A 19,833-nucleotide genomic window follows, 5' to 3' on the forward strand; every position below is an offset into this window, starting at 1 on the left:
GTGTCCGTGTAAAGAGCAATAACTGTGCCACGCTATAATATGTAAAACAGACCTACACAAACACAAAACATTCATCCACGCAAACAATGTTTCAGTGTCTCTTTTGTCATCAAGAATAATTTTGTGTCTTTTTCTGTCACTCGAGGTTTTTTTCTTGTTTAATCTGAAGCTGAAACACCGCAGGCTCCGTGTCTCCATCCACGTGATGTCACGCATTTCACCAGTGACTGTCTCCGTGGACTTGGAGGCACGTGCTCCAGGTTCAAACACCTTCATTAAAAATCTTGTGTTTAAGGCTTTGAAACATTTAAGTGTTTAAGACAAATAAATCTTTCATATCTGAGGCGCATGTGTCAAACACGCTGTTGTACTCAGAGTCAGATCGCTCAGCTTTCAGGTTTGATCATTTTTATTGTACAAAAGTCAAACTCAGACTGTTACTGACAGCACAGAGGGGGTTTCTGTGGAAACAGAGGACACTGTGACTGTGAAACTTAAAGTGAAACTCAGCTTTTATTACTTTTCTTTCTAACGTTAAAGAATCATTTACACAAACTGGAGGAGACGACAGAAACAGCAGGCAGGTGTGGGAACAGCTGTGTCCACATGGTTTATGTGGACACAGTTAAAGACGGTTAAAGACACCGAGACACTTCCTCTTCTTCACCCACTCACTGCATCTGTGTTTTTGCCCCTGAGGTGTGTCTCTGACGTCTTGTGTGCGGCACGCTTTTGCCCTCCTCCATCCATGTTTCTAAGACTCACGTCTCTATAAAACACATCTATGATTGAATGAGAGATCTGAGCAGTTTGCTCTGAACAACACATCTGCTGAAATCTGACGAGGTGATGCTGAACATGCAGAAATCTCATGTGGCTTCATTGTGGAGTTGGACAAGTGCAGTCATAACACCGTCTCAGCCTTTAACCCTTTAAATCTAGTTAATGTGTTTATTTTACACAGTTTGAGGCCTCAGTGTTCCCCACTAACAAAATAGAGCATGAAACTACGTGAAACACAGATTTCTCTGCACTTCCCATTCTCAGCTGTAGCAGGAGACTCCTCCCTGTGCATCAGTGCCAGTATTTCTGTTGTTGGTATAAGTGATTGGCCATCTTGCCAAGACCTTATTGGCTGTGGCACACACACATAAAACATATTAAGGATTGTACATTAACATAAAACTGTTGTCGGAACCACACTGAATTTTGCCAGAGAAACACACACACATATGAAGAGAGAGAGAGTATGCATCATATGCAAACAGCTACCAAACAGCATCATAATTCATCATACAATGAGAACAGGACAAATCAACAACTGACAATGACTCATTAATATTAACATCTGTAACATAATATTTGGAGTTTAGTCTGTTACTGTTGCTATTTTTACCATTTCTTCTTGGAGCAACTGTAACTCACATAATTTAGGGATTAATAAAGTATTCTGACTCTGATTGTTTCAGGATGACCTGCCATTATCCAGTGACACATCTGCTTACCTGCATCTGTTGCTCGTTTCTACTCGTTTTTTCTTTTTTTTTCTAAACTGAGCACCTGATGACTTTGAACTTTTCTTGTCCATCTTCCATTGGTTTTAATTTTGCACTCCAGTATGAACACAAATCTCAACCCGAGGATCACCACAACATGATCTAACACACCTACACCTCAGTTCACAGATTCACTTTGTCTAAGGTTTATTTCTGGGATTTCGCACAACCCAGGATTCAAATCATGAATACATGATGGGCTTGGATTTACAACATTATAAATGAAATGTGCTCTATTTGGAAGCAGCAGGCCCCTCTCCTTTCGACGGCTTGTGTGAGACTTTAAATCATCAAACTGTAAATTATAAATTTTAAATTGTTATTGATCCCTTTACCCCGAGTCCTAAAGTGTGTATTTATTTTCTTACTCTTCTTATATTTATTGTTTGTGTACTTTCACTGCTGTAACTGGAGCCTCGTCGTCTCGTCTCTCTATAAACTGGACTGTATGTAGCGGAGTTGACAATAAAGTTTACTTTGACTTCAGCAGCGAGCACGCGCACAGAGGGCTCTCGCGCTCACTTTTCGTGTACAGAATTTCGAAAAAACATCGGTGCAAATTATAAGTCTGTATCATGATGTCTGGTGTTTTCGTGTTTGTTGCTTTGTTTTTATTTAGATTTATTTTGGTTGGTGATTAGATGCTGCTCCAGCCACCAGAGACTCCTCCGCCGCCCCGCCCTCTCCTCCCTGTGCCGCAAGCAGCAGGCGCACCTCGCAAACGGAGGCGCCCTTACTCCCAGCAAATAGGTGATAGAAAACCGATCGGTGCCTGTGACATCCCCAATATGCGCTGGCTGACGTCGGGGCAGCATGAGTACGAGCAAAAAAAAAGTTCAACAAGTTCAAGTTTTTATTTTTACAGGTAACAATGGCATATTACTACCAGCATATTACTACTACTGAGCCTAAGTTAAATTCTTAGGCTCAGAGACCCTCAATATTGCACACGAGTAACACATACTGAATCTGCTGGTATGAGTGTGGATGCTTCTGTGACGAGTGTGTGGCTGTGGCACAGAGGATCCTCAGGCAAAAACAATTAAAGGTGTCTGTGAAGAAAGCTGCCAGTTTGAGAGCGCGACTGGGATGTTATCTGGTCTGTGTGTTTCTGGTGTGGAAATGTTCTCATCGGCTGGAGTTAAAAAGCAGTGTGGCTATGGGGACAAAGGTGGCGCTCCTCCTCTCAGTCCTGCAGCAAATGCAGCAGAGGCGCCGCCCAGAGGGGAGCCATGGAAATGCAGGGTGAACAATGTGAGAGGGGTCACCACCATCTCTTTGGTGTTGCTCACGTTCAGGTCAAGTTTGGAGCTGTCACATGACTCTACAAACTCCTGCAGAGCGGCCGTGGTGCTGTGAGGGCCTGACAGCAGTGACAGGAGAACTGTGTCGTCAGCGTATTTCACCAGGTGACAGCTGGTGGCTTCTGCTTAGAGTGAGTCTGTATAGTAACCTGTGGTATGATGTCATCAGTGTATTTACTGATTATTCTGTGCAATCATTCACACTATTGTTGGCAACAGCTTGGAAGCAGTGACGCAAGACGATGGCGGTCCAGCATTGAACCAGGCACATGATTGGCTGCTCACGCCTCAGCTTCTGCTTATAAGCTGGTAGCAGGACGACCAAGGAGAGATCTGATTTGCTGAAGGCTGGTTGGGGGCAGGCACATGTGAACGAGGTACTTTTGTTCTCACAGGAACACCAGCCAAGCCAGGAACTGAGGAATTCAGCCATTTCTCCGTATAGTATCCTGATGGAAAGTCATCCTGGTCAGCAGTTCATCCAGCTTGTTTTCCAAAGTTAGGATGTTAGCTAGAAGAATGGTGGGAAGTGGGGAATGGTGCTGTCTGTTCATCAGCTGGACCATGACCCCGGCTCCTTTCCTCCGGCGTAGTTTCTGCTCAAGGGCATTTGTGTGGTCGAAGGTGATCTGTGCCGTTTAAACAGCACGTTTCCAACAGCTCATGCTGCACAAAGTGCTTTACACACTAAAATGCAACCAAAATAAGTAAAATGCACAACAATCATGCAATACAATTTAAAAGAGAGACAATAATACAATAAGAAAATAAAAAACAACAACGACTAATCTGTTAAAACAAAAAGTGTTCGGGTCAGTGTGTGCTAAGAGACGGTCCATAAAATGTGTCCAGTGTTTGTGCAGATTGAATATTTAGACACAGACTGTTGCAGAATCTGCAAGTGTTAAAAACACGAGGAAAACCTGAAATTGAGTATGATGGCGAGTGATGGCGAGTGATGGCAGCCATCCTCATCGGCGCCATCTGATAATCTAAAACACTGCATTAACCATGAAAAAAAATGAACAGTTTTAAGAATAAACATTAAATGTTTCATTTCTAAATGTGGAAACTGTCGTGATGCACAAACAAAATTTATGACATTATTGTTTTTGTATTATAAAAATGTATTCTTTAAAAACACATGTTACATTTGTAGATTCTGTGCTAACGTTTAACATTTTTGTTACCATTTCAGTGTCTGAGACGAGGGCTGTTCTGCTGGGCAGCAGCTGGTCTGAGTGGGAAACGTCTTACTGGGAGAGACAAATTTAACAGTGGACGAAAAGTGGACTCATTCAAAGCAAAGAAACAGTTCTCATCAACACACCAGATCTGCTTCATTCCAGCATCTCTGAAGACAAACTAGGAGGACACGTGGAAACCTGTGTGAGACTGATGCTGGCTCTCATGTGTTCCTGCTGGTGATACAGTCTGAGGACTTGACACAGCAACACAAACTGAGGCTCTGTGAAATTCTGAACATCTTCAGTGATTATTCTTTTGACCGTTCACTGGTCCTGACATCAACACCCAGAGCTGATGTAATTTTATTCTTATATGCGCAGTCAGGCTTTACAGGTCTTGATCAGATTTCAGTCTCAGAGACAGAAATTCCTTCAAGTTCAGGAGTTGCAGACAAAAATGGATCTAAGTGTAGAGCGTAGTGATGGGAGGCATGTGACCTGTCATCCAGAGCTGGAGCTCCTGTTAACTTTGTGCTCGATGGTTAAGTTTACAAGAATATTCAAATTGGTTGCAAGTTTTTTTATTTTAATACATTCGCAGGAATTTCAAGCTGTTTTTCACGTTGTCATTATGGATCATTGTGTGTTGGATTTTGAGTAGAAAAATGATTTTAATAAATTGTAGAATAAAGCTGTAACATGACAAAATGTGGAAGAAGTGAAGTGCTGTTCAAACGTTCAGCTCTGTAGTTAGTAAATAATATAAATGTTTCATTTGGAAATCGAGTCAGTGCCAATAACTACACCTTCACTGTGACACCCATGTTTCTCACTGAAACACACAGCACACACAGAGCTGTTACATAAAAGACATTGTCCACAAAAAGTGTCCAACACCAGCTTCATCTCTTTTCTGAACAAAAGTCAGGATTTTGTCTTTTTGAATTAATGGAACTAAAACAACATTTCACCGTTTTCTGTACACAGTTATAATTTACTGGACAACCTGTCAAATAACAAACCTCTTCTTGTTTGCACGGTGCAGTACACACGTTCTCATCACTGGATGAAACACTGCATCTATTCATGGATTATTGTGCTGCTGTCAGCTTTTATTTTTATGTAACACTGATGCAAAGACCACAGGAAACAAAAACACGTGAAGTATAAAACATGCAGGTGTATTTGCATAAAAAGGAAACAAGTGTGTATTTAGGAGGTGAAGAAACAAAATCAAAAGGTGACGAGTCAGCTTGGATGCAGGTGCATCGTCATGAAGGCGACCGACCCCCTGAATGTGAGCCTTTAACTGTCCAATGTTACGTCTGTGCTTCAGCGGTGAGACGTCATCACTTTGATTTTTCTAATTTTAGACAAACGTCCTGACATCAGCGCGCTCGTCTGTGGCCTTTTTAAATTTCTCCCATCTACGAGATCAGCTTGCAGGAAACAAACACTGAAACAATAAAGCTGCCGTCGTTTAACAAAGTTTAAAACACTTTCCTGAAGCACAAAGTGCAGGAAATCCTAAATGTCACCCTGTGAGGTCACGGGAGGTGAAGACGTCCTTCCTCTTCTGAGGCTAAAGCCGCTCAGCATCAGACGCTCTGCAGTACACCATGAAACGGATTCCTAATCCTGTTCCCATGTCAGCAGGTCGTAATATTGACCTTATTTTGAAATGTTCATGTTGATTTGTGTAAATTACTCAGACGAGGCTTACAGCAATAAACTCAAACGACCACTCAGTGATTAAGTAAATAAATGATATTTTATTGAAAGACTTTAACAGTTTGTAGAGTTTCATGACCAGAGAGATGCAGTGGAAATTCCTGTCTGACACTTTGAATCAGCTCAAACTGGACTCGAATTGCTAAGTGTGTTTGAAATGTGGTTGAAGTGAAACGTTTACTGTAACACTTAAACCTGATCCGTCGTGTTCACAGCATCGTCAGGCGTGTCCATGCGAGACAAACCAGACGCACGTGTAGCTGGGACAGTGGAAGTACGGCGACGCCTGCAAGGGCGGAGGGGGAGGAGCATGGAAGCATTTTAGAAGCACTTGCGGTGAACAATGGCGGGGCCGGACTCATCGTACTCCTGCTTGCTGATCCACATCTGCTGGAAAGTCGAGAGCGAGGCCAGGATGGAGCCACCGATCCAGACGGAGTACTTCCTCTCGGGGGGAGCGATAATCTGGAGACGAGAACAGATTAGACACGAGGCAGGTGAGAACCTGTAGGCCAGTCTAGAGATGCGCAGCAGCAGGTAGTTAAGTTTGAGAAAGTGTACACTAGAGGGCAGCAAAACGAGCTTCAGATAGATTTATATAGTGGTGCCAAATGCCAGAGGAGGAGGGTGTAAACGGCACCGTGCAACACTGAGCCTCCCATCATACATGGGCAGACGTTGATGACAGATTTAAAGTTTGCAGTTTTTAAAGTGCAACACTGCACAAGTTTACAGTTCAAGAGATCCAAGTAACAAACCTTAATTTTCATGGTGGGCGGGGCCAGGGCAGTGATCTCTTTCTGCATGCGGTCGGCGATGCCGGGGTACATGGTGGTGCCACCGGACAGCACGGTGTTGGCGTACAGGTCCTTACGGATGTCCACGTCGCACTTCATGATGCTGTTGTAGGTCGTCTCGTGGATACCAGCCGACTCCATACCTGAAGGAAGTTTTAGTGCAGAAGTGAGAGACCTGATGCACCAAGGCTTCAGCCCCTTTCAGAAAAATTCACCAACAGGCGTCTGGAGGGTAACTGATGATTTACAAACCAATGAACGAAGGCTGGAAGAGCGCCTCGGGACAGCGGAACCGCTCATTGCCGATGGTGATGACTTGTCCATCAGGAAGCTCGTAGCTCTTTTCCAGGGAGGAAGAGGAAGCTGCTGTCTGCATCTCCTGCTCAAAGTCCAGAGCCGTGTAACAGAGCTTCTCCTTGATGTCACGCACGATCTCACGCTCGGCTGGAGGTCAGAGTTGACAGTTAAATGGACGCATCATGGTCATGGTTTGTAGCTGCAGATTATGGCATTACGTCAGCATGCTTGAAGGTAAAACTGCACACATACCAGTGGTGGTGAAGCTGTAGCCTCGCTCTGTCAGGATCTTCATCAGGTAGTCTGTCAGATCTCTGCCGGCCAGATCCAGACGGAGGATGGCGTGAGGCAGAGCGTAGCCCTCGTAGATGGGCACAGTGTGGCTGACACCGTCACCAGAGTCCATCACAATACCTGCAGGACAAAACTCAGGTCACTCTGGAACCACTGAGCTTTGTGCTTCCTGTAACGGTCACAGGCTGCTGCTCTGACCCCAACTGAAGAAACGAGCCCCGAGCTAGACAAGGAAGTTCATCTGAAGCAGAACTCTGCACAGCAAGAAATGCTGGAAACCCACCTGTGGTACGACCAGAAGCATACAGCGACAGCACGGCCTGGATGGCCACGTACATGGCAGGAGTGTTGAAGGTCTCGAACATGATCTGCACCAGAGAAAGACTGTTTAAAGTACAAGTGCTATAATTACACCATTAGCCTGGAAATTTACTTTTTTTCTACAAGTACAAAAAGCATCTGGGCTAGAAAACCTTCACAGGTACAGGATCAACTTTAATCAGAGTCCTTCACACACCTGTGTCATCTTCTCCCTGTTGGCTTTGGGGTTGAGAGGAGCCTCGGTCAGCAGCACTGGATGCTCCTCAGGAGCGACACGGAGCTCGTTGTAGAAGGTGTGATGCCAGATCTGCACGACAAAGGCAGCTTGCAAGTTGAGTACAAGTGCGATTAAATCAGACGGTATTCAGCCTGAACTCTGATTCTTCTCAGGTGATGAAATCAAAGTTGAAAATGGCATCTGTCAGCAGCAATAAAACCAGTTTAGCTTGTTGTGATTTTCTGTTGAAACTGGTCAGATTTCATTCAGGGGTTTAACCTCCTAAGACTCTTCCACAGCAGCAGTTTTAATTTCTCTTTGATATTTGGACATATTGGGGCCCCGATGAACGTGAAAACAAATAATTGTTGTTTCTAAGAAAAATGAGCCACATGAGGAAACCTTTTGATAGAACAGTAGCAGTATAATGTCCTCATAACTGGATATCAGGCTGAAATTGAGTATTTTGGTCTAAATAACCCAAAATGTGATGTCCATATATGGACGCCAGGTCCTAGGAGGTTAAAGAAAACCTGTAGTGAGAGATGTCAGCTTTGATAGAGTCCTTCACCTTCTCCATGTCGTCCCAGTTCGTGACGATGCCGTGCTCGATGGGGTACTTCAGGGTCAGGATGCCTCTCTTGCTCTGAGCCTCGTCTCCCACGTAGCTGTCCTTCTGTCCCATTCCCACCATCACACCCTGCAGACACAGTTACACGCGTCAGGCTTACGCGCAGGGTTGCAGTCAAATTGCTGAGAGCGATGTTCGTACCTGGTGCCTCGGGCGACCGACGATAGAGGGGAAGACAGCACGGGGGGCGTCGTCTCCAGCGAAACCCGCTTTGCACATACCGGAGCCATTATCAACAACGAGGGCAGAGATTTCCTCATCCATGTCTGAAAGAAGAGTCATTCACATAATCAAAGTGTAAATCTCTTAAAGTAAATACATTAATAATCCTGTTTTGCAGTGTTAGTCACTGACTGGCTGCTCCCGTATGGGATGCGATTCACACTCGTATATACGCAGCTAATCGACGTGGTTGACAGGCTATGACAGCGTCCTCATGTGCGACACCGGTGTTTTAGCGAGCAGAGCGGCTGATGTGGAGTGAAGCCACGTTAATGACAACGTGTACAACCATTGGAGATGTGAGCAGGACCGACGGAACAACTGACAGAGAAAGTGTGGACTTTATACCAGTTTTTATAAAAGTTTGATAAAAATATCTGCAATGTTTGGTTTTCTTCCTGGATACTGTCGTCGTTTATATTTACTGCAGGAAGAAATGGTAAAAACGGCGTTTTATAAGGAAAACGCTCTCCGCCTGTGAGCAAACCCCCGGCCTTTCCTATTGGTGGGAAAATGTACTATGGGGACCAATCAAAAAAAATTATATGGGAACATGGCATTTATTGTTGTGGCACAAAATTTGATGCAGAACAGCTGATTGTTCTGTAAATAGTTTGAAAAGTTTATTTAAAAAAAAAACAAAAAAACGCCTTGGCTGCATTTTTAGGTGAACAGCTGCAAAAAACTGTTTGCAAAACTCAGTAACTTTTTGAAGAACTAAATAATTAATTGCCCAACATTGGTCATTATTTACTCTATTTCAGTTACAGGACTCTACTTATGACTCATTGTCATAATTCAAGTCAGAGCAAAAAATAAATTACAAAGTTTTTTTCAAAATTGGAGTTAAAGTTATTTTTACTTCCAATAGTGTTAACATGCTACACAGGTCGTGAACAAGATTTTATTAAATTTTCCATTGTAAAGCAGTTAACTGAAGTTAACTGAAGCAGTTAATTAAAAGTCATCTAACATAAATGCTGTAATTTGATTACTTTAATAAAACATGTAACTTGGATGATTCGATGCTGGCGTGACCACAGCGCACACGTCTGCTGTCGTTCACAGTGATCCAAGAGACGCTCAGGAGTTTGTGCGCTCAGACACGTGAAACATTGGCGGGAACATTGATGGTGGGTGGGGCTTCTGGCTAAACTGAGTTGTTTTGTCACCTTTTTCAGTCGAGAACATTTCAACAAGTTCAGACAGAACAAACTCTTCTGCTCTGCAAACCCAGATGTTCATCTGGCTCAGTCATTTATGAACAAGGTTTCTAGTTTCTATGCACGTGTCCAGGTCACACTAACAGTCACGCATCTTTTTAAGTTGGCTGAACAGAAAAGTACAGCAGGAGATCTGATTATGTAAGAGTTAGAAACAGGAAGCAGAGGAGCAGCCCCTCCCTCAGGTCACTGAAGATGGATTTTGACAGTTTTTAAACTTGAATAAATCTCATGCAGTCATGAACATTAAAGAAATGTATCACATTTTTCACTTTAAGTTTCAGAAGAAACATGACCTGCACATTTTACAAAACAGTGAGATGTTAGCTGACTTTGGCATTTTTCCTCTTTAACATCACTCAGTTTGTTGTATATTTTCCTCCAGTTTTACTTAAAGATCTCAGCTTTTATCGTGCAGGCTGGTTTAAACCAGCATCCCCCGGCCTCACAGAGCCTCTCCTCCGGCCTCACAGAGCCTCTCCTCCGGCCTCACAGAGCCTCTCCTCCGGCCTCACAGAGCCTCTCCTCCGGCCTCACAGAGCCTCTCCTCCGGCCTCACAGAGCCTCTCCTCCGGCCTCACAGAGCCTCTCCTCCGGTCAGATCAGAGTTAGCGGTTTGAGGACCGGTTTGTTCTTTAGCGCCTCTCTAATGAAACCGCAGCTCAGAGTAACATCGTGTTTCCGCTGCGACAGCTTTAACTTTAAATCTGAGCTCTTTCATTAAACCGAGCTTCAGCCTAATTGTTCCACTTTGACCTCCGAACTACATGACAAACTGTACTCTGAGTGTTACCTGTGCAGGTGAGTCAGGCGCGTCTGTGGTGAAGTCTCGCGGATGCTTCTCTGGCCCAGCTGTGCGGTTACTGCTGCAACGTTAGCGCGAGCGCACCGGTTTTATCCGCGCTCGCGGGACAGCTGGCGTTTCCCATAAAAGGTAACGTTCTGACAGCCGCGCTCTAATTGGTCCAGGTGACCAGGACCTCGCAGGTGCTCTCAGCTGGCGCGATGATTGGCTGTAGGAGGCATCCGTCAAAGGGGAGGGGCCAGCACCAGAGACGGAATCCTGATTTCTCCTCCGCCACAAAAACCCTGCAAAGGTTTTAATCTAATATGGAGTCCACTTGAGAACGAGGACGCTGATTGGCCAGGAGCACCGGAAGTACGCTCTGGATTAAATGTAGTTTATTCTCTGCGCTGATGAATATTAAAGAAAGCTGCAGTAAACCAAAAATAGCTGAGTATACATCACACAAATCACCCAGAAGGTCAAACAGGAGGAAATAATAATACAAAAAACTTTATTTATTTATTCAAGTTCAAATGTTTGGTCACATGATTGCAATCAGGAACCACTGACTTGGAAAACTGTGACTGGAGTGAAGAGAGAGCACGAGAGGTGAAAGCAAACATCCTTCATCATTCTCCTCTCTGAGACAGAAACGTGAAAGGAAACGTTTTAGTCGTTGTAGCTGCTCATGAAACAAACTTCCAGGGAACTGTCGAGGAACTCGGCGTGACTTTGTGGCTCTGCAGAGCTGCTATCAGCCTGATGATCCACAGGTCTGTGCAGGTACAGATAAACGCTCCACCTGAGGCAACAATAAGTGTTGGCGTCCTGTTCCTGCCTCTGTGAGCCTCTGTGAACACTCAGGTCATGGTCTGAACGTAGTTCCTCTTCTAACACACAGAAGGTCTTTCCAAACTCAAGGTTAGTATTTTAACATTCATGGGAAAAAAGCAGAGTTTCACAAGCCTGTGAGCTGCGTCAGATAACTGTGGGTGTAAAATTAATCTGACTCTAAACTAACGATCAGTGGCTGTTCTGGGATGTCGGCTGTGCAGCATCTGAGGTTTATAAGCTGTGAACAAATATTTAGTGAGCTGAGCTTCATGAAATCACTGAGGTTCCCTCAGAGACAGAACACCTGCACAAACATCTGTAATCAGATATTTGAAATCTACATTGGATGATACAAATAAGCTGTTTCCAGCTCAGTGTTTTCTGCTGCACTCTGACTCCAGGACATGCAGATTTTTATCACACAGCAGTTGGTGTCACTCCCTGCTGGCTATGAATCACTGCGGCGGCACGTTTCTGTAATCGTGCTGCTCTGATGTTGTTTTGTGCTGGTAAAAGCCGTTCATGCTGAAAGTCCATCGTACCGTGGAGCGACCGGCCGGGTCCCTGCAGACTGCAAGAATCATTTACTGCAGTAAGCAAACATAACAGCAAATTAAAAACCACAACAATCTGTATTTCTTCTCATTTGTTATTGACTATGTAAAAAAATCTTACATATTCATAATGTAAATAAACAAATTTAAATCTAAAGAAAACAGATGTGATCCTCTGACTCTGGTATCACAGAGTTTACAGTCATTTTAAGTAAACATTACATGTGTTTTATTTATATGATCAAACCAGTCAGAGTCACTTTTACCCCAACAATAAACAACCAGGCAGCTCAGAGATGGACTGTCAGTGTGAGCTGGCTCTGCCGTCACAGACGAGGTGGCCTGAGGGCGTCCTGCTCCTGCCTCACCCACCTCAGCGGCTCCTCCACCCTGTCTCTAAGGAAGAGACGGACACGGGACACAAGAAGCTCATTTCTGTTGTTTACATGATTCACTCCACAGAGGTCATGACCACAGGTGAGAGGAAACCCTGTGGGGTTGACCTACAACTGAACAGCTTCAGGGTCAGCTCTGTCTTCACCACAACACACCTGTACAGCATCCACTCCTCCGCTCAATCATGAGGACGACCTCGAGACACTGGAGAAACTCTTCCACTTGGGGAGCCAGTTGTCCCACAGAGGCTCTCCAGCTCCGGACCTTCTCCACCTGAGACCACGGCCTCGATTAAGAGCAGCTGATTATTGGGGGTTTTTGCCTTTGATGCATGTGTAAAGTCATCATGTGAGAGAGGATGAGTGGAGAGAGAATTTCATACGGATGCAGATTTCTGAAAGTTTCTGATCTGGTGTAAAAGAAAGTGAGTTTTGGTTTTGCGTTAGTTTCAGTCGGCAGCTCCTCTGAATGAGAGGCGTCATCTACATCCTCTTCTGCTGCGCTTTCTTTCCCTTTGTAAATATAATGAAACTGTGCAGTGTGTTTTTTAAAGTTATCACAGATCGAACACTTGAAAATGTTTGACTGAACATCAAAAACATGTCAAGTTATTTTGACAAATTTTGGTGGAAAAAAATCAAATCATAAGATCAACAAATGTATTTTGTGCACAGTTTAAGGAATAGTCGTCTAAGATATATTTTCATCCACACACTCTAACATTATAAATGTATTCAGCATATGAAACAAACAGAAACCTGCTGGAATGAAAACAGTGCGAAGCAGAAATGCTAAAAGCTGCAGTTCCTCTAACGTCCACCAGGGGCTCCAGCACAGAGTCAGTCCCCGTAGACTCCCGTGTTTAAACTTTACAGTAGAAATAAACATGTTTACATTCTGATACACAAAATGTTTTGGTCACTGTACCTAATCTCCCCCATCATACATCATACAACTGTATGGCAGGTTTTTATTATTATTATTAACTCGTTTGTTTAAATTACCTAGCTTAAAGTTGGGGGCGTGGCCTCTTTGACTGACAGGTAGGTCTGGACTTTGCTTCTTATGTTTGTGGTTTTTGGAGAATTTGAATCCAGTTTTATGACAAATGATACGATTTCTGTGCCGTTAGGCCCTGAGGTGACTGTTGCTGTGATGTGCTGTCCAAATAAAACTGAACTGAAATGCTTTGCATTATAAAAATATTCACTGTTTTCTTGTTGACATAAGAAGAGAAAATGCTCTCAATTATGGAGACAGTCAAATGGTTCATTTATGTTTGATGTGTGGTTTACATTTGTGTGCCTGTTAATAAAGTTAGCGCGCTCTAGGGGGGCGTATGCGTTCATAAAAATGGCCGAAGGCTGATGTGTGTTTATTCCTCCCTAAAAGGCATCAACAAAAAGGGTCTGATGGTGGACACAGGGGCAACTTCGCATATTGTTACAGACATAACGAAGTTCAGGAGATTCGACGACAGTTTCCAGTCTAAGTCACACTACGTAGAGTTGGCTGACGGCACTAAATGCACTGGAGTTGCAGAGCAAAGAGGGGAGGCAGAGTTTTGCTTGATGGACAGCAGGGGACAGTGCCACAAAACAACCTTGAAACAGGCACTGTACATTCCATCGTATCCACAAGACATCTTCTCTGTGAAAGCAGCTACCTCAAATGGAGCAACTATGATCTTCAAGCAAGGAAAAGACACCCTGCGACACAAAGACGGTACAAGGTTCCCAATATATGAGTACAACAGACTGTACTACCTGCAAACAGTAAACACTGAAGGTAAAGACCAGTGTAAGGGTTGCTATGACATGCAAACATGGCATGAAATTCTTGGTCACTGTAATTATGATGACATTCAGAGATTACAAGGTGTTGTTGATGGTATGGCAATCAAAGGAAAAACAGATAAATCTGTCCTGCATTGTGAAGTGTGCACACAGGGAAAGTTTGTTCAAACTAGAAACAGGGACCCTGATGCACGAGCCAAAACCGCCTTAGAGTTGGTACACACAGATGTAGCTGGTCCAGTAGACCCAGAGTCCAGAGATGGATATAGATTTGCACTATCATTCACTGATGACTATTCCAGTGCAGTGTTTGTGTATTTTCTGAAAAATAAGAGTGACACAGCAAAAGCGACACAGAAGTTTTTGGCTGATACGGCCCCGTATGGGCAGGTTAAATGTATCAGGTCTGACAATGGAACAGAGTTTACGGGAAATGAGTATCAGGCACTCCTTAGCAAAAATGGAATCAGGCATGAGACCTCAGCACCATACTCACCACACCAAAATGGTACTGCAGAACGCAATTGGCGCACTCTTTTTGATATGGCCAGGTGTATGTTAATAGAGAAACAGTTACCTAAAGAGTTGTGGACTTACGCAGTGCAAACAGCAGCTGTAGTGAGGAATAGATGTTTTAACAGACGCACAGAACAGACACCATATCTAATGCTGACAGGAAGAAGGCCAAACCTTTCCAGGATGCAGACATTTGGGTCAGCGTGTTATGCCTACAGGCAGAACAAGAGAAAACTAGACTCAAGGTGTGAGAAAGGAATTTTTGTTGGATATGACAAGAACAGTCCAGCTTATATGGTCTACTACCCAGACAGTGGGAAAGTACAGAAGCATAGACTGGTGAAGTTTGAGACCAAAACAAGAGTAGAGAGACAAACACAGACTGACAAAGTGCCAGATGATGAGGGTGACTTTGAGACACCAAACAGGTTCACCAAGACCAGAGAACAGACTGATGTGAGTACAGAACACACAGATACTCAGGAACAGATCCCAGTAAGCATGTCTGTGATGAGCAGCCAGTCACAGGAGAACGAACTCGACTGCGAGGCTGCAAGGTATCCTTCCAGAGTGAGAAAGAGGCCTGGGTACTTAAGTGAATATGTTACTGATAAGGAGGATTGTGATCAAGTACTCACAAACATGGATTATTGTTACAGAGCAATGTGTAACATCCCCCAAACATTCAAGGAAGCAATAACTTCATCTAACTCAGAGAAATGGGTCAGTGCAATGGATGAAGAGATGCAATCACTAAGAGAAAATGACACATTTACCTTAACCACTTTGCCTGAGGGTAAGAAGACAGTGGGGGGTAGATGGGTGTACGCAGTCAAAAACAATGTTGATGGATCTGAGAAGTACAAGGCATGTTATGTTGCTAAAGGATATAGTCAGAGGATAGGTGTGGATTATGAAGAAACATTTTCCCCTACTGCTAACCTGACTAGTATCAGAGTGTTGATGCAAAAGGCAGCACAAGAAAACATGCTTTTACATCAGATGGATGTTAAAGCTGCCTATCTTCACGCACCAATAGATTGTGAGGTATTCATGGAACAACCAGAGGGCTATGAGGTAAAATCCGACACAAATGAAAAACTGGTGTGCAAGCTGGAAAAGTCGCTATATGGGCTAAAACAATCAGGCCGAAATTGGAACAAGTTGTTGCATGAATATCTGAGTGAGAACAACTTTGTGCAGAATCCCGCTGACCATTGTGTTTACACAAAAATGACAGAAAATAAGAAGGTGATTCTGATTGTATGGGTAGATGACCTGATCATTGCTGCTAGTGATGAAAGTGAACTAACTGTTGTGAAGAAAATGCTTGCAGCAAAATTCAAAATGAAGGATTTGGGTAAACTGAGACATTTCATTGGTATAGATTTTGACCAGAGTGATAACTGTGTAAAAATGTCACAAAAACAATATGTGGAAAAAATACTTGAAAGATTCAACATGCAGGATTGTAAAGAAAGACAGACACCTTGTGAGCAAAAACTGAACTATGCTGATGATGCAGAAAGGATGAGTGATGTCAAAAGGTACAGAGAGGCAGTTGGTAGTCTGATCTATTTGGCTACATGCACAAGACCAGACTTGAGTTTTATAGTCAGTAAACTTTCACAGTACTTTACTGAGCCAACTGAAGACCAATGGACTACAGTAAAACATGTACTGAGGTATCTGAAAGGGACAACCGAGAAAGAACTGTGCTACAGGAGATGTGACAACAAAGAACTGGGGTTGTGGGCATACAGCGATGCTGATTGGGCAGCTGATGTAACAGACAGACGGAGTACAACTGGTTATTGCATAAGCTTGTCTGTAGATGGTCCTTTAATCTCATGGAAAACCAAAAGACAACCTACTGTTGCATTATCTACCTGTGAAGCTGAGTACATGGCTTTAGCTGCAACCCTACAAGAAGTTTTGTACCTAATGCAACTGTTACAAGGTATCGATGGACAAAAATATCCACCGCCAAAAGTTCATGAAGATAATCAGGGTGCAATTGCGTTGGCGAAGAATCCTGTGACGAGACAGAGATGTAAACATGTTGACATAAAGTACCACTTTGTGAGGTCAACTGTGAGTGCAGGAAAAATAACTCTGGATTATTGTTCAACAGAAGAGATGGTTGCAGATGTAATGACAAAACCTGCAACAAAAGTTAAGCTGTTCAAGTTTGAGAAGTTTATGTTTGGGCATTAACATGGTATACAGATGTGTATACAGTACTGAGGAAGAAACCCTTTGTTTGTTTTTTTTTGTTTACTTAAGAACATCATAATATGAGAGCAAGTGGGGGTGTTGACATAAGAAGAGAAAATGCTCTCAATTATGGAGACAGTCAAATGGTTCATTTATGTTTGATGTGTGGTTTACATTTGTGTGCCTGTTAATAAAGTTAGCGCGCTCTAGGGGGGCGTATGCGTTCATAAAAATGGCCGAAGGCTGATGTGTGTTTATTCCTCCCTAAAATATCGTCGACGAAGTTTGCCATGCACGTCAGATTTTCCTGCGCATTTTCATACCTCTGCCAACATTTCTCTCTCAGCCACAGCATGACATTTTTACATGGAAAACAAGCTGATTGGTTTCTGTTGTTACCAAATCGAAACATTTATTTGCTCGATTTATGATCACAGAATAAAATGTGCAAAACTGAAATCTTTGTAAGTTTGACTTTTTTAGATCATCTCAGTCAGAACAGAAATCCAAACTTCACTAGGATTGTGTGACATCATGAACATGTTGTATAAATCCCACTAACTCAGCTGCTTTGCTCGTTCAGGTTTATCATGCTGAGTCCTTTTCTGTTTGAATGTGTGCACATCCACAGACATCACAGTGCAGTGAAGCCGTTTTAGAGCAGCTGATGCAGCTGAGTCAGATCACTGGTTCAAAAATCAAACAAACATGGAGGTGCATCTTTCCTGCACTGAACTGAGCTGATTATCACACAGAGTCATGCAGCTTTCAGATGAATTTGTCCTTATTTGCAGCTTCCAGTTTCACAGCAGCACAATGAGTTAAACTGTGGAGGTGGATCTGTGACTGATCCACAGCAGCAGAATCACACTGAGTCAAAGTCAGGCCTTATCTCTGCTCACAGCCTCACGCTCTCATTTTTTAACTAGACAAACTTTCTGTAGAAGAAAACCTTTGTTCTGATAGGACACGCTGTCATTTTCCTGGTATGGAGGTGAAATGTCTCTGCAGCTGTGTCACAGACGCTGAACACTGTCAGCTGTTGTTAGTTGGTTGTAAATTCAGATTTCAGAGGATTTTTCACAGAAAGGTGAATTTTCTGTGGTTTCAGTGTTGTCTTCATGCCTCTCAGACATGTTTTAATGTTCAGCCTTCATCCTCTTCCTCTCAGTCCTCTGAATCAGTGACACGTCCATTAGAACGACACACATACTGGACCTGTGCTCTCGTGGTGCACACGGGTCAACATCTCCACTGAAGTCAGTTTATTACTGTTTTTGTTTGTTTTTTTGTTATTTGATTTCAATCTTGATTTTTTTCTGTTCTCGTGTCGTACTCATTTTCACAGTTCAGTAAAACTGCTGTTGTGTTGATCGTTTCTTGTCTTTCACCGTGTGAGGAAGCCCCCGCCTGCGCTCATATCCCCTTTTTAATGCAGTCAAAACAAAGGATGAACATCCTGCTGCACAGTTGCTGCACATTCGTATGTTTTAGCTGCACAGACGTGTTCCTGCTTCTGTGACGCGCCCTGAATCTGCACAGACGTGTTTGTGCGTTCAACCACAAAATACAACAATTAAAAGGCTTCATGTATTTATTTATGTATGTGAGAAACTCTGAGACTTGTTTCACATTTCAGGATGTGATTTACAGGATTCCTCGGTGATACCTGAGAGTCTGTCCTCCCCCCAACCCACCCCATCTGTCACTCAGTCTGTCCTTGTATGGACTTCACTACAGCTGAATCCTCCAGCTGACACACCTACTGCAGAGAGGAGGGAGGACGTTTTACAACATGTAGCGTTTCATACTTTCACAGATTTATCTGAACGGTGCAGAAACTTTATTTAAACACATGCAGGACTCACAGCAGAGATTCAGAACCTGAGATTCAAATATGTAAATATTTAGAGACGGAAGGAGATTTCAAAGCTTTATTGATCATTGAACCGTTTTGTACACATCTGTTAACGCTGAGGTTTGCTGCTTCCTTATATGGACGTACCTGACAGCAGAGCAGCCCCACGCTGCTGTCAGGTACGTCGCTGTGCAGGAACATGGGACACTTCACAGAGTTTAAGTTTAAGAGAAAATAAATGTGAAGCAGAAAGATCATCTGTGGTGAAAATCAAAAATACCCGTTGTTGTTGTTTCACACACGAACTGCCCATAAACATTCACATCATTCTGACTGTAGCTAGTTTGTAGATTCAGTCACACTAAAATCAAATGAACACTTTCTTTTTATCACCATGGATGTTAGACCATAACCAGATCATCCAATGTCAACAGACTGCACGAGATTTGGGGAGACCTAAAAGGAAGTGAACAACGTTGCATTAAAATAAGGGAAAACGTTGAGTTCTTCCTCCCCGTTACTGTTCGGATCGTGTCACCTGGATGCAGAGCACCAGTCTGTCTGCAGGGAGGCGACGCACCGGTCTGCCTCGGCACGCTGATTTCGATCTCCGGTGTGTTTGTCGCCCTGCAGTCAGGCAGAGCCAACATTGTCCACATTCTCCGACTGGTTCGGGCCTGTTCAGGGAGACGGAGGCGTGTCGGCCCGTCTGTGAAACCAGGCAGGCTCCTCCCTTTAAACTGATTAACATGGAACCACACAGAGACCAAAAAAGGCCTGAAAGCTGCAGCAGAAACTTCCTGGACTGGTTGGAAAACGCAGTCTCCCTGAGAGTCACGCGTGTTCTTCATGAAGCCAAACTGCTTTTCATGAAACTCGGCATGCAGAGACTTGAAGCCGGCGGCAGGGAGATCGTTCCACACGGTGTCTGTGTGTCTGTCAGAGATGCAGCTCCGTCCTGTGCATCGAAGAATTAGCCGACAGGAAACGAAGACTTGCTGACTGACACAGATTATTACTTCAGAGCTCTGATTTCAGTTAAGTCTTAAGTATTGACAAGAGTGCATCTAAAAACATTGTTAGTGAATAAGTGCA

The 19,833-nt window shown here is 43.5% G+C and overlaps 1 protein-coding gene across 1 annotated transcript; it reads right to left on the reverse strand.

The window, feature by feature from the left end:
* Positions 1–5,799: 5,799 nt before the first annotated feature.
* On the reverse strand, positions 5,800–10,719 carry LOC102778779 (actin, cytoplasmic). The gene is made up of 9 exons (XM_087849535.1): positions 10,574–10,719; positions 8,477–8,601; positions 8,276–8,404; positions 7,684–7,794; positions 7,450–7,534; positions 7,125–7,286; positions 6,828–7,019; positions 6,537–6,718; positions 5,800–6,243 (listed from the first exon to the last, which is right to left on the reverse strand). The coding sequence occupies exons 2-9, from the start codon at positions 8,597–8,599 to the stop codon at positions 6,100–6,102; spliced, it is 1,128 nt and encodes a 375-aa protein (XP_087705661.1). The 5' UTR covers positions 8,600–8,601; positions 10,574–10,719; the 3' UTR covers positions 5,800–6,099.
* Positions 10,720–19,833: the final 9,114 nt, after the last annotated feature.

Source organism: Neolamprologus brichardi, chromosome 12 (assembly GCF_056152115.1).
Source record: "Neolamprologus brichardi isolate AB-2024 chromosome 12, ASM5615211v1, whole genome shotgun sequence".
Taxonomy (NCBI): Eukaryota; Metazoa; Chordata; class Actinopteri; order Cichliformes; family Cichlidae; genus Neolamprologus; species Neolamprologus brichardi.

What these genes read in the sequence shown, in the direction of transcription:
- LOC102778779 (XM_087849535.1), bottom strand. Translation starts at nt 8,599, where the DNA reads ATGGATGAGGAAATCTCTGCCCTCGTTGTTGATAATGGCTCCGGTATG. An exon ending in TGCTTCTGGTCGTACCACAG is followed by an intron (nt 7,287 to 7,449) that starts GTGGGTTTCCAG and finishes TTTGTCCTGCAG; the next exon opens with GTATTGTGATGGACTCTGGT. An exon ending in CTTCCAGCCTTCGTTCATTG is followed by an intron (nt 6,719 to 6,827) that starts GTTTGTAAATCA and finishes AACTTCCTTCAG; the next exon opens with GTATGGAGTCGGCTGGTATC.